At 43.0% G+C, this 14,317-nt stretch overlaps 2 protein-coding genes across 7 annotated transcripts in view; both read right to left on the bottom strand.

Annotated features, from left to right (window-relative positions):
* The window catches only part of pask (PAS domain containing serine/threonine kinase), a 10,741-nt gene extending 3,078 nt beyond the window's left edge, over positions 1 to 7,663 (bottom strand). Inside the window, exons 1-16 of the mRNA XM_031854998.1 lie at positions 7,300 to 7,663; positions 6,949 to 7,189; positions 6,625 to 6,854; positions 5,432 to 5,602; positions 5,221 to 5,355; positions 4,996 to 5,130; positions 4,568 to 4,796; positions 3,707 to 3,888; positions 3,485 to 3,617; positions 3,150 to 3,321; positions 2,217 to 2,455; positions 1,953 to 2,073; positions 918 to 1,489; positions 671 to 813; positions 390 to 557; positions 131 to 256 (exon numbers count right to left, since the gene is read on the bottom strand). Coding sequence (XP_031710858.1) covers positions 131 to 256; positions 390 to 557; positions 671 to 813; positions 918 to 1,489; positions 1,953 to 2,073; positions 2,217 to 2,455; positions 3,150 to 3,321; positions 3,485 to 3,617; positions 3,707 to 3,888; positions 4,568 to 4,796; positions 4,996 to 5,130; positions 5,221 to 5,355; positions 5,432 to 5,602; positions 6,625 to 6,854; positions 6,949 to 7,156 — 2,964 coding nt within the window. The 5' untranslated portion in view covers positions 7,157 to 7,189; positions 7,300 to 7,663. The remainder of the gene's footprint in view (positions 1 to 130; positions 257 to 389; positions 558 to 670; positions 814 to 917; positions 1,490 to 1,952; positions 2,074 to 2,216; positions 2,456 to 3,149; positions 3,322 to 3,484; positions 3,618 to 3,706; positions 3,889 to 4,567; positions 4,797 to 4,995; positions 5,131 to 5,220; positions 5,356 to 5,431; positions 5,603 to 6,624; positions 6,855 to 6,948; positions 7,190 to 7,299) is intronic.
* A 472-nt stretch (positions 7,664 to 8,135) lies between these two features.
* kcnab1b (potassium voltage-gated channel subfamily A regulatory beta subunit 1b) overlaps positions 8,136 to 14,317 on the bottom strand; it is a 32,806-nt gene continuing 26,624 nt past the window's right edge. For all 6 annotated transcript variants that reach the window (XM_031854750.1, XM_031854752.1, XM_031854748.1 and 3 more), the window contains exons 10-15: positions 10,936 to 11,021; positions 10,246 to 10,366; positions 10,064 to 10,158; positions 9,771 to 9,891; positions 9,527 to 9,615; positions 8,136 to 9,423 (exon numbers count right to left, since the gene is read on the bottom strand). In XM_031854750.1, the coding sequence (XP_031710610.1) occupies positions 9,334 to 9,423; positions 9,527 to 9,615; positions 9,771 to 9,891; positions 10,064 to 10,158; positions 10,246 to 10,366; positions 10,936 to 11,021 (602 nt within the window). In that variant the 3' untranslated portion in view covers positions 8,136 to 9,333. The remainder of the gene's footprint in view (positions 9,424 to 9,526; positions 9,616 to 9,770; positions 9,892 to 10,063; positions 10,159 to 10,245; positions 10,367 to 10,935; positions 11,022 to 14,317) is intronic.

Here is a 14,317-nt window from a genome sequence, read left to right as displayed (position 1 = left end):
ACACACACACACACACACACACACACACACACACACACACACACACATATAGGATGAGCTAAATAATTTAGCATAGCAAATAAAGGTTTGTTTTACAACCTTGTATGTTAAAGGCTTAAAGCTCAGTTACCCTGACTATGTTGTGGTGCTGTACTCGTGTCAGTATGGCAATCTCCTGGCTGACTGGTCCCAGCATGGGATCATCTACCCAGCAGTCGCTTATAATCCTGGCCTTGCTAATGAACTTCACTATCACCTGCGAATAAAAAAAAAAAAATCTTATGATCTATCTTGGTTTACTATAAAATCGATGAACACATCGATATCAATATTTCTACACAGATGAAAAATGGGATATGTTTCGACATTAACGAAAAATATTTTCTTACATCTGTTCCATCAGAGCGCCTTACTGCTTTCCAGACAAAACCAAAGGCTCCTTTACCGACAGCTTTAAGAGGCTGGTACTCTTCTTCAAACTGCCCGTCACAGGCTCGAGACTGCTCCAGATCCATGGTGGAGCGCAACACCTCCCCATGACTGGCCTCACCAATCCTCTAAAAGGACGAGCAGAGGGCAGAACCATGATTTGAAAGCAAAACAACACATTTCACATTTTGATAGACGAGATAGTTTGTGTGCTAACTCAGCATGAAAGACATTTACTGACCTCTCCTAGACTGGCTCCTGACTGGTCGTGCAGCAGTCGATCTGTATGCAATAGTGCCCCCTGCTGGCCAGGCCTACACATCCACACACAGAACATGGAGCTTCCATCAGGGAGGTTAGTCCTGCACACATCACACTGCACATCTGGAGAGAAAACAAGGTACTGGACTGGTTAAAGCCTTTTTTTTTTTTTGTAACACCATGTGTAGAATTTTTGAGGGAAGAATAACAGTAGCAGTGGTACCAACCGACTCTCGTGCCGTCTCTGTGGTACGCGATTCCTTCGTATCGCCCCTCCTGCATCTGTGTAGCGTCTGAGGACGAGGTGTGTCCATTCACCTTCTGTCTCTTAGGAGTAGATGTTGCAGGAATGTCCGCCATTGACTGAATCCCGCCGTTCACCGGCATGCCGAACTCTTGACTCTTTTCTTTGTGAATTGTAGAAAGAGCCGCCCACTGATCCTGCTCGCCGTGGCTGTTTTCTACTCGCTCTTCACTTCTGGCCTCGACACTAGTGTTCCCCGTCTCAGCTTCCTGGTCGGACCCGACCACGCACGGGGAGGGCGTGCGCAGCAGCTCGGCTGTATCGCAGGACGTCATGGAGTGTTGGTTATCATCAATGTACCCTCCGCCACTGAGAAGCTCCATACTACTGCTCAGATCGAGGTCGGCTAGGGCCCGGGTCACCACTTCACCGTCGCTGTTAACGTCGAGGTAACAGCTGGCCGAGTCTACTATGTGTGCTGAACGAGAATCGTCCACCGGGCCTGGATCAGAACCACCATGGCCAGCGAACTTTTCACAGAAGCCAGAGGACGACCTGGGAAATTGAGTTTGAATAAACTGATGACGAAGAACAACAACTGATGGCAATAGATCAACAAATCCTGATGGTATTATTTTATCAAAAGAACATTCTGAAGAATGTTTACAGTTTTCTTTCCAATCTCAAGCCGGCATGTCAGTGACAATAAGGGCTGCACCACATTCGCATCACTGAAACTCTGACCTATTTCAGTGGCTACTAGCTACTTATCTGTAAAAGAAGTTATTCAGTGAAAAAGATATTTAAATTCTTCAGTGATGTCTGCAAATCACTGTTAATTTTATCCATGTCTATGAGCCTCGGTAACGTAAATAACTATTGGGCTATCTTAACAATTACATGTGAGGTTTTTTGTGATTACGTGCAAATAAAGTTAAAGACAGTTACATATTTTGGTGCTAACATTTTAATGAATTGTCTCTTGAGACACAGAACTGCCACTTGTAACTACCCCCACCTGCTCTCCAGTGAAATGACCTCAAAGCTGGTGTGTTGGAGGACCGAGCCACATGTGCGGTGGGCTTTGCCTCCGTCAGGAGAGGTGCCGCCAACAGCTGGTCCATTCCGACTGGGAGTGTCTGAAGAAGTGAAACACAAAACAACAAAAAAAAAAAAAAACACTGAAAAATGCTCAACGACGGACTATTTTAATGCCACTGCACACTGTAAATATGAAATCACTCTAAATGACTGTGAACTAAAACTACAAGTCGCATCCTACCTGAGATAATCCTGATGGCAGGTTGATTATTTCTATGAACTTCATCACCGAGCTGCTGCTGGTCTTGGTTCTGGTGTGGTGGTCCGGAGGGAACCAGGCAGTAGGTCTCGTTTTGTGGAGGTTCCACCAAGGCGAACGTCCTGAGCAGTGCCTCAGTGGAATCAGCTCCGTCTAGACGGCTGGTGCAGAGAGTGACCCGGGCTGCTGCCTCCCCCATCAGCTCCGCAGTGTCATCAGCCCTGAGGAAAGAAACGCCGGATTTTCATCCAAGTATTGGAATGCCAATCAGGATCAAATACCAATGTAATGATCATAATATAAAAAGGCGTCTTGTACTAGATATGTTTTGAAAGTAATTTAGTGATCAGACGTGCACACACAGAATGATTTAAACCTCTACTGTATGTTGCTTAGTATCAGTGCATTCATAGACTTCTGACTCATGTGACATTTAATGATCACTTCTTATTCACAAGGAATTCAATCTCATTGAATATTTGACTTAGGGAATCATAACTGTAAACGAGACATTATGGAGGAGTATTTTCTCCAGGCACTCAGGTTGATGCACGCTCTTGTCTGGAAGCTGTAGATTTGACATGTTCAGCTGTAATAAAAGCTCAAGACTATTAAAACCTTGTAGTATAGTCAATGTTATGATAAAGAAGGTTATCAAGCAATAATTAATGTATCTACTACATAACCGTTTGAGGCCTTAATTGTGTATCATTCAAATACAAGGGCGGCTTTATCCACACCATGGGACATTAACTCTTGGTAGTGTAGTAAAATATATATTATAACACTACAATACCATAGTAATATGGCTGTCACAGGTCTGGTACATTTCTTTCACACTTTGGCAGTATGAAGGAGTTTTGGACTAAAAACATTCAGGTAGCTTATGACAGGGACATGGGGATTAATACTTACATAACCACTCTTGTGGAAGTGACAACCGGAGGAGAAAGTGTCAACAAACCGCTGCCCGGTTTCTCCAGCCGGGCAGCGGTTCCAGTGAAGATTTTGCCTCTCCCTGTGGAGGTTATTCCCAGAACAGCCTGATGCACCATGGCCATATCACCCGCCACCAGTGAGGACGGGTCTGAGGATTGAGAGAAAATATTATACAACACACTGTATGATCAGAGTAGCAGCACTGACACTGAGGGACACATTTGTGAGGTGCATATGGGAAAAAAGCCTGTTTAGACAGATATGACACCACAGAAGCCTGTGTATGTTGTTTGACCCAAACAAACGCTCACCATATTTCCCTGACAGTTTGGAGAAGGCTGTGCTTTTATTAACCTCCGCTTGAGACTCAGAGAAGGGGCTGCTGGCCTTTCTGTCTGTGTCAGACATCCATCCATAGAAACCAGGCATCAGAAAAGTGACACTCTGTTGAGGACCAAGCAGCAGAGACAGAAGTGAGAGTTGGCAGAGCAGTCAATACAGACAACCTGGCTCAGCTGGTCGTGTCGGCTGACCTTGCTCAGCAGCTCGTCCTCGTCGTAGCCGAACAGGCTGAGAGCCAGGTGGTTGTGGATGTGGCAGATTGAGCCATCAGGGTGGAGCAGGAGGAGACCGCTCAGAGGAGCAAACACCCAAACTGTTCCGGAGTACTCCAGCGCAGGGCTGGGGGAGAGGACAACGCTGTCCGCTTTCACGTCTGTAAGAGTCCAGACACATTGAAAAGGCACAACTCGTTACTACATTACAGTACGAGATGAGTAACATATATTGGGGGGCATAGCTTTATCCTATGGTCACTATTTTGCATATTTGATTGGTTAAACATTGTCGCCACTATCTGATCCAGCTAATTTAGTCAGTATCAGCCCTAGTGAAAACCTCCAGAAATCGCAAAGCTGTCAATGTTTCATGAGCTAAAAAACAGCCCTAAGTTTTGCTTTGTGACAATGCGGTTTTCAGATCCAATGTTTCCAAAAATTATTTATTTAGCTTGAGAAGTAGAGGAACGATCTCAACCCCTTAAAGGAACAGTGTGTAGGTTTATGGGGGATTTATTTGCAGAAATATAATACGATATTTATAACTAGATTTTCATTAGTGTAAAATCAACTGAAATTCAGAATCGTTGGGATTTCGTTACCTTAAAACGAACCGTTTCTATCTATAAAGGAAACAGGGTTTTCATTACTTTTCCATCAGGGGTTGTGTAGCTTGTGTGTATTTGTCTTACTATAAAAGGCTGAGGAGTATTAACTGCAGGATGTTCAGTGCTTGGGCAGCATAACATAGACTGTGGATAAGGCACCAATTTCTCCAAAATAATATTGAGTGTTGTTAATCCCTCTTCGACCTAGCATCCCTAAAAAACACCTTACCAGAGGACGGCTCTTCAGGGTTTAAGCCGTTTGACTTGCACACAGAGGAGGTGAGCGGACGGCTTTCCTGTGCATTGGATCTTTCACCAGTCGCTGTTGGACCGGTGGAACCAGTCCCATTGTTGTGATGTCGGGGCCTCCCACACACCACTGCTCCCCGAAGCTTGACACACAGTGGGACGGATGCACCCGCTCTGCTTTTACCACACACTCTCTGAATCCTCAGCGTCTGAAAGAAATGCAAAGTCAAAGATGGCAGACTTACAGAATTACCTGAGCGTAAAACGTTGTGGGATAATATTTATTCTCTCCGTGTTCCTGGAACCGTCTAAAAAAAGCATCTTGGTAAACAGAAACTTGAAGCGAAGCTTAAGACAGGGAGCTTTCCTCAGCAGAGTGGCGCCGTTTTGGCTGTAAAGTGTGCTTACTTTGGGCAACGCATTACTGTGCAGGGGGATTTGTAAAGAGGGGATTAGCTCCTTCACAGACGCCCCTTTTAACTCGTCAGGATGTTGGTATCCATGAAGAAGGGCAAACGCCAAGTCACAGGTTATGATACTACCCTAGAAAGAAAGATGAAGAAAGCAGGAATTCTCATGAAAATACAAAAAAAAGAAAAATCACACTTCCATGGCTGCTAAATAATGACTTACATCTTGTGTAAAGGAGAGAAAGGCAGAGACTCTTTCCACACTTTCCATCATGACAAGCCAGTGCTCTTCATTTTGTGACCTTCTGTGGGTACACACCGACACTGGCATCTCTCCAGATAATGTCACAACATCCACCTACAGAAAGAGCGGCATGTTAAACACACTCTTTGATTTTAAAGTTTGGTCCAAGATCAGCCAGCATTTTTCATACCACTTTTCCAGACACAGCCGCAACAGTTCCATCCATGAGAGGAAAATCTTCTTCCAATGCTTCTTCCAGGACCTGACTGGTTTTCTTCAAGATGGACAGCAGCTTTTTTCCAATCAGCTCACCGGTGGTGCACTCGAGCAGTTTGCAGGCCTGTTCATTTGCTGACAAAATCTGAAAAATGAAGATAAGAAACACATTTACAGCACACGCTCTAGTTGCAATATTGTTTGACTAATTCGCCACTGCTCTCATTAAAAGGGAAACTTTGGTATTTTTCAACATGGATATTAAACCTATTTTCCAAGTTTTTGTGTCTAACTGACTAATACGGACAGCAATTTCTGAAATTGGTCCAGTAATGAGCGAGAGCGCTGCAGACGGCAGCTGCTCACAGGCTGCAATATAATCATATCCAGGCAATTTGGCATCGGCAATTAACGTCCAGTGAAAGTCCTTGTTTTTGCCACTGACAGTGTCTGACATTACGTCTGACATAAAAGAGTTTCGCTCAAGGATTGGTCTCGTTCTGAGGTGACAACGGTGGCAACGTCGGACAGAGTTTGCTGTGTTGGAGTACAGAGAGAGTAGCTTTGTGTTATCTAAAAGATTTGTAATGTCATGGCTGAATATTCAGATGATTTCGACAATTTGGATGAGGTCTTTGAATTAAATTGCTGCCCATATTTATTTGAGCCAGGGTTTAAGGATGAAGAGCTACTACAAGTTGAAGAGTGGACGAGGGGAGAGAGAGACTGGGCGGAGGAGGGGGACCCAGCTGCTTCAAGGCCGCAAAGCTCGGGAGACTGGTGGCGTTCCTGTGGGTGCTGTGACCCAAAGCCCACAAAGGAAGAAAGCTGTAAAAAGTGGGAGCTCTTGCTGCCCGATATTAAGATTTTAGAACTAGACTTCTCCTTGAGCGGGACTCTGACACCATGACAAAGGTACTGGATCTGTTGGGTCCTTTCCATAATGTTGTCAGACACTTATAATAAAAATCAGAGCCTGTCAGTAGCAAAACAAGCACTTTTAGTTAATGTAGTTACATTGACGCCGCACAATTGCCCTTGCATCTCGTTTTGCAGCTGTCGGTTACAACGTTATGCCTCAATACTGGACCAGTTACAAAAGTTATTGTCCTCATCAGTCACTTAAGACAAAAAAACACAGAAAACCCTGAAGTGGACACACGGTACCTCTTTGGTTTTATGGTCGACCGTAAGAACAGCTTTGTTTGGGTTGAGGGTAGAAGGAGATCCAGACAGGCCAGAGTCTTCAGAGATGAGCTGACTGAACAAGCGTTCCTCTGTCTCTGACATAGTGGGTGGATGAGGCAGGGAATCAGCTGAGACTTTGGAGCCATGGTGTAAGCTCGAGATCTGAAGGTTTCTTGCTGCGACAGAAGTGCAAACACCCCAACTTTCACCTGTAAGAAAAAAAAAAAAGTATAACAAACTCGGTGTGTTGACTGTTAAATCATGTCAGCTCTACTCTCAATTACAACCAAAGTAGTTACTCACTGCTCGAGGAGCCAGGATAATAACGACGCTGCCGAGCCCAGAGGCTCTTCTTGTACAGCGGCCTCCGAGTACACGGGTAGGACCTATTCAGGTCGAAGTCATCCTCCAGGAGGTCACAGGTGAGGTCGGGCACCACACAAATAGTGTCTCCTTTAACTCTATTGTAGCTTTGGCTCCCCCCAAAACGAGCCTCGGTCGACAGCGACATTGTTGTTGTTTATCCAGCTGGTATTGACAATGACTGACCCAGACAGAGAGAATTAATGGATTGCAGCATTGTAACAATAGTGTATGTTTAGTTGCTCGGTTGTCTGCGTCTGATGTGAATATTAAGAGCGAAACAACACTCACCCCGTAGAAAGAAACTGTGCGGCCTGTTTCCTACAAGGGAGCAGCAGCTTCAGTTGACGCTTTGTTGACAAGGTAACGTTACCGTCACTGCGCTGTGTGGCTAACTAGCCATCAGCTAACGTAAGCGTTACTGCCGCTACAAACAAAACCAAAGTCGAGCGATGTTTGGTTCGTAAATTGCAGTGTTTCCGGTGCAATTTCAACGACTTTAGTCCGAGGGTACGTTACCGTGGCGTTAGCACAACTTTGACACCACTCCAGCAGTTTGGCGAAGGTTAAAAAAGAAGATTTTATGTGTAAACTGTTTCACTTCGTCCAGCAGTAGCTTTTGTAAACCGCGGGCTTCTAGCGGCAGCCGGAAAAGATTCACGGAAGTCCCCTGGAGCCAATCAGATATCACGTCTCTGAACAACGGCACCTCATTGGAGGATTTACCGGAAACGCCCGCCCTTGTTTCCATGGGAACCAAAAAAAGCAACCAAACTAAAATAAAATAAATATATATATGTAGCTACATACACACACACACACACACACACATATATATATATATATATATATATATATATATATATATATATATATATAAATAAAAGAGGAAAATGTCTCAAAGGCGTAAATATTTTTCACAAGTCAAATAAATAATTCACATATTATTTTTTATTATAAAACAGGTGGACACAGACAAACCGCAGCAAACAGCAGTAACTACGACAAGTTGTTTTTTATTTACTGCGGTTTACCAAACAACACGTCTATACGCAAAAATTAGAAGGCATCCATTAATCCAACATTAATAGAAAATGACTATAGATATTCTAAAACATACCACATGATAATTATAAGCTCTTTATTTGTATGTACAAATCTGATGGACACCAAAGTACATGTTTGAACAGACATAACAAAGATGATCCTATCATGTAGGCTTAAACTGGCATCTGAGAGAAGTTGGGTAAGAGTTCCAGGTGCAATGACTGCAGGGGTCCATATGGTTTTCTTTTTCTTAATTAGCTACATGGCTTTGCTTCTTAAATTCACAAGCTCTCCCTCAGGAGGTCCTCGCCAACTTCAAACTAGACAAAAGTTTTTGCCACAACACAGACTGGAATTAAATGAATCAGACATTATCCTTACTGACAGAAATTCTGGCACAGTCCAAATTAAAAACCGGTTTAAGAGGAACAATAGGGAAGTACACTATGCTGTACTTTTGCATAAGTGAAAAAGAAAAATATTACAACATGAGATGAAAAGCTCACTCTGACATAGCTGCTTGATAAGGAAAATATACATAACAGTCAGAACAGATGCATTGAAACATATTTTAGTTTGACTTATAGCTCTCTTGGTATTAGCGACATTGTGAGCAGAATTTCAGTTAATCCGGTACTGAAATAATTCATCACGTTGACAGGCCAGCTCCAGCTGCCATGGGAAATGTAAGCATGTCATCCAGTCTGCTGAGATCCAATTACACACGCCATTGTTGATTTTTTTCTTCACATCACAAACATCGTGATTTCTGTAACATTGGGTACATTTTGATACACCATCTCTTTTTTTCATGTATTTACTGCACTACCATGAGCTTATGTGATACTCTGTGGACAATATGTGCCTTTTACATTTTCTTTTCTTGATAACTGGCACATGAATGAGCTTGAGCCTGATTGTACAGTAATCTATTTCACCATTAATCTAAACTTATGATTCTTTTAATTTGTGGTTCAGCAGCTCGTTTGAGCTTGAAGAGAGTTTTGCTGCTGAAATAATCTCCCTGGATCTTCTAACTGTTGTTCAGTCCAATGGCCCGGCTGCTATAGCTGTAGCATGCATGTTTTGTCAAGTAGCTCACTTTACAATAATGAGTACTGGTCGATCTTCATACAGACAAGGAGCCAAGCAGAGCACTTTACACATACAGTCATACGCGTACACGAGCAAAGTTGGGCACACACTTATGGTGCCATGGCTGTGAGAAGGGAGCTTTGACAAGCTTTTGGAGCATAGTTCACTAAAACAGGGCCCATCCTAATGGTGGTAGTCCTTTTTCGTGTGCGGACGATTTTCCAGTATATGGTCCACTTCTGAGGCAATGCCTGCCGTCATCTTTGGAATTACCTGCACGGAGCACAACACGGAGCACACGATTAATGCTGTTGGACTGGACCACATAATGAAATATTTACTCAGTATTATTCAGGCTCAGGAAACATCTTTATACCTGGATGGCTCCCAGGTTCTCTGTCAGCTGCCTTGGATTGGAGGATCCCAGCAGCACTGAGCTCACTCCCTCGTTCCTCAGGCACCAAGCTAAAGACCGGGGATAGGAGGAGTTTATACAGCTGTTAATATAGTATCGAGGTCTGAGACAGTTACGGAGAGAAACACAGGATTTGGTTGTGAACAATATTTTGTCTGTTTGCTCTCACAGGAATGGAAAGTTGAGGGACTGAGGATGTCCTTACCTATGGCTAGCTGCGGCAAAGTACATCCGAGCTTCTCCGCGATATGAGTCAGTTCCTTTAGCTTGGCTTGTTGTTTCCTCCCATCCTCACTCATTATTTTCTCCCTCAACCACTGGTATGGCTGCAGGAGCAGAACCAGAATAAGAATTATAATTACCTCTCAAAATCCGGCATAATAACGTGAACCACAATATGTTTAATTGCTGGCTTTGTACTTCTTGCGTAAGAGTCAAAATAGATCTTATATAACATATAGACACTAGGCAGGCAGTCTAAATAAATTTAAGCCGTACCTTCATTGAGGCCCTGGAGGATTCTGGGACGCCATTCTCGTACTTCCCAGTGATGATTCCACAGGCCAAAGGTGACCAAGATACCACACCCACACCTGAGGTAGAACAAGAGCCACTGAGCAACAGGGTACAAAATCTATTGCAGCACTAAATCTATTAACAAAAGCTTACTATAGACATACCTATCTTATGGTAGAGCTCTGGCAGCTGAGTTTCCACTTTCTCCCTCTGGAAGAAGTGATACTCTGCCTGCTCACACACTGGTGGAATTAGATTAAACTGCCTGGCCACAGAATATGCTTCCTAATTGAATATGAAGAGGGAATAAAAAGGAACAGGGAAATATTAATGAGATAAAGAACATGTGCAACCATTGTGTTTGAAGATTTTCTTTTTTTTCTTCTTGTCCCGCTCCTCTTTGTATGGTATGTGTTGTAACATATTAAATCATTTTGGATTTCATTGCCCCTTTCTAAAGCATGAAGCTTCAGTAGTGTGAACCAAACATCTATCTAGATAAACTAGATCCCCCACTGAGCTCTAAATCATTATAGATGTATTCTAATTTCACGAAATTTCAATCAGAAATCACATGCAAGGTTGTCTAGGTGATGTTATCTTTAATTCCATTTTCTGAAGCCATTCTGGAAGATAACTGACTATGTAATTGCTTTGTAGTGGTAATTTAGACTGAACATTTCTCAGTGTGTTCATGGTATTAAAAATGTATGATTACAGGGATAAACAAAAAACAATGATGTCAATATATTGCCAGCCTTAGAACCAGGACTGTTTGTCTTTTATAGGCTTTTTTATTTCTTAATCTGGTGTTGCTTGCCAGGAGATACACAAAGACCTTTTCCATCACTCACCATGATCTCCATTGCAGACCACCGGGATGTCCCCCAGTACATGGACATCCCCTGATTGATCACATGCGTCATCGATCTCACTATCTCTGTAAAAAGAGCCGATATGTACATTGTCATTAATCAAACAGTGGATGGCGCCACAATCGCAACTTTTATATAACCTGCAGGAAAACCGTTTTAAAACTGTATTCATTTTAAAGTTTTTTTTTTAACTTACACTATTTTTTACATTATATACACCAAAAACGTGAGAATTAGATGAAGTTGGTATTTTTCTCAGAGAATAATACAATTCTCATAAGAGACCAGGTTTAAAGAAGACAACAATAAAACCAGAAAAGCCTTTATGTGAAACTGGCACCTTCAGGACTGTAAAAACAAACATGCTGCTTGAAAGGTATTCAGCCTCTTTGTGAGAAAGGCTCGGGTCCTTTTAAACTCACGTATAAGCAGATCTTTGCTGGGATCATACGGCTTCATATGGCCAAACGCTGCAGGGGTTAAATGAAAAGACTGGCAGAACGTTGCTTGTGCAGTTGAACAAATCATAGCTACAGCTGTAGGGGCTGCAATCAGCCACGGTGGCCTTTAGTGGTATCCGCAGGCTATTTGTGCCTGGGTACGTAATAGTGGCTGGAATAGTGGATAACCAAAATCATATGTAATAAAAACCTGCTGTGATATTCTCTCTCAAAGGAGCCTTTAACCAAGGCCATCTCACGTCTCAGGAGGAAATACTGCTATTATTTTGCATGTGTGTCTGCTGTATGCCGTGCACAAACTCTCCAATTACTGAAGGAAACAACCACAAGGCGATAAAGTAATTTATGTGATTACTTAAGTCTATAATTGCGTGCTTTGGTCTGCAGTTGTACTTAAAATGCATTAACGAAACATCTGCTTTACATTAAAGCAGTGTAAACTGTGAATGCGAAATAGGAAGCGGGAAGAGTGAGAATGAGGACGAAGAGATGAGACCAGTGTGTGTGATTTAAAAAAGAAAGAGTGATTCCTTTTCACCAGTAGTTCTATCTGTGGACCAAAATGTAGCTCAGTGAGAGACAGAGAGCAAGTGTGTGTGTGTGTGTGTGTGTGTGTGTGTGTGTGTGGGTGAAGCAGGTGGGAGGGTGGAGGGAAAACAGTGCATCTGCTCCGCAAGGAGGGGAGGGAGGGACTTTTGAGGACAGAGGAAAAAAATTTCAAACCAAGCTAGAAACCTCAGAGGCGCATTCAGTTCATGAGAGTTTGTGAGTACTCGAGTAATCCACCTCGGTGACAACTTGATCCACGGCAAACATCCGTGCATATACCTACCGGCCATTCTGAACACAGATTTTCTTTTGGCGAGGCCGCAGTGAGTCATCGGCTCCAACACCAGATGCTCACACACTGAGCAAAGCGCTCAGGTGAGATATCCAGCGTACACCTTCAACACCCCACTCACATGAACGCACCACGCGTGTGTTCAAGGATGACGATGTGAAAAACATGTTCTGTATCAACATGCTCCTGAATGTATGAGATTGGTGGACAATTAAGATAAGATCCCGACCACTCTCACATCTGTACTGCCAACGCGTATACAGCCAGCAGCCAGTTAGCTTAGTTTCGCACAAAGAGCAAGCCTGGCTCTGTCTCAAGACATCTAATTTTGCCTGCCAGCAAAAAGCTCCCAAATTAAAATGTCGGACAGGATTCCGGTAAATTACTGCCCTGACTAAGAAATAGTCAGTGATTTGCATACGGATTAAACAAACAAGACATGACATGTTAATTAATGAGCTTTGTAGGTAATATAAGGCAGATTTTGTGACCTTTAGATCTCAGTTAGCTGTTTCCAGTCTTTATACTAAACTAAGCTAAGGTAAGCTAACCATAGTTTCACAACAGACACAAGAGTGATATCCAAATTATCATCTAACGCTTGGCAAGAATGTGAAAAAGCATATTTCTCAAAATGTCAAACTATTCTTTTAATTCATTATTTATTGGCACAAAAGTCTTGCGTTGTTTGGTAAACATAATGAAACATAATCACATTGTTTAATAATTTAGGCTAAATTGTAAAACTGTGTAGAGAATAATGTTTGGGACCAATCACTTAATGTATTCTATTTTTGTGTGAGCACATGCATGAAATGCATTCTGTTTGTGTGTTAAATGCAAATGTACAAACTGCCAATATTGGCCCGTCCTTGAGACTTCTCACACAAGCAACACTGTCAGGAACATTTGGTCAACTCCAGCCAGCAGGTATCTCAGTGCCCTTCTGCAGAGGGAAGCGAGGAGTGTGGAATAAATCATTCAGCAACACACTCAGATGTCCATATTTGTCTGGGCAGGTGTCTTAGTGGATGTTCAGGAGTCGATGAGATGCTTTACGTGGAGGTGGTACGCATTTGCGAAGCTAATGTTTATGGGGCGGTGATCAATATGTCACACCACAGGGGGTTTTCAATGGCTGATGGAGCCCAGCTTAGTTCTATAATCGTGGGAAAAAAGGTTTTGAATGTGGAGCCAAAAGGGAGATAAGTATTGAGGTGTACAGAGTGGGTGAAAGGATTCTGCATGCTGCTTGTTATTGCTAAACATTTGAGGAGAGAGGCGATATCCTGCCACTTGAAGGAAACCCAAAGCCATCCAGTCAGGATGATTGGATGTCTTTGGGTTTGTGTTCAGTATGCTGTGGCAGTAGCATTTCATTTGCACTTGGCTGGAGGGCTTGTTACAAAGTCAACGCATTGATGCCATGTCTGATCATTTCCCCCGCCTGTATCTCCCATTCTTTACTCACTCTGTCCGCAGGATTTTTATATCAAGTTGATTAAATGGATGCAATTTGCTGCATAATGCTCTGTCAAATAAAAAAAATGAGGCTGAGTGACTGGAAAGCAACACTGTGCTGAGATTTGGACAGTTCACTCTGCAGGCTATGATACGCCGATTAAAACAATGAGCTGACAATGGCACAGATGCTTCTCCTTGAGGCACATTCTCTTCATATGTGCTATAATGTGAGAGCTTTGCGAACTACACCATATGGTTCAATCCAGGAAAGGAAGGTGGACGTTGGATATTTCTGACACAGGTTGGGCCTGTTAGACTGGATGTAAACCAAAAGACAAAGTCAAGAACAAGTAGGGGGAAGAGAAAGAGAAACACAAAGAGGAGGAGGATAGACGGTACAAGGAAGCGGTGATGGTAACAAAGCGAGACTCTGCGGCCATGACATCACGTTTTTTGTCCCCAAGGGGACACACGTTGTATCACACAAACTCGGGAGCAGTTAAAGTCACGAGAACAACATACAAACACAACTTCCACGCCAATGCGTTCACACACACACACACACACACACACACACACACACACACACACACAC

This window comes from Anarrhichthys ocellatus, unplaced genomic scaffold, assembly GCF_004355925.1.
Source record: "Anarrhichthys ocellatus isolate YVR2014 unplaced genomic scaffold, GSC_Weel_1.0 scaffold15, whole genome shotgun sequence".
In the NCBI taxonomy this organism is placed as follows: domain Eukaryota; kingdom Metazoa; phylum Chordata; class Actinopteri; order Perciformes; family Anarhichadidae; genus Anarrhichthys; species Anarrhichthys ocellatus.
This window is presented reverse-complemented; position numbering and strand designations above follow the sequence as displayed.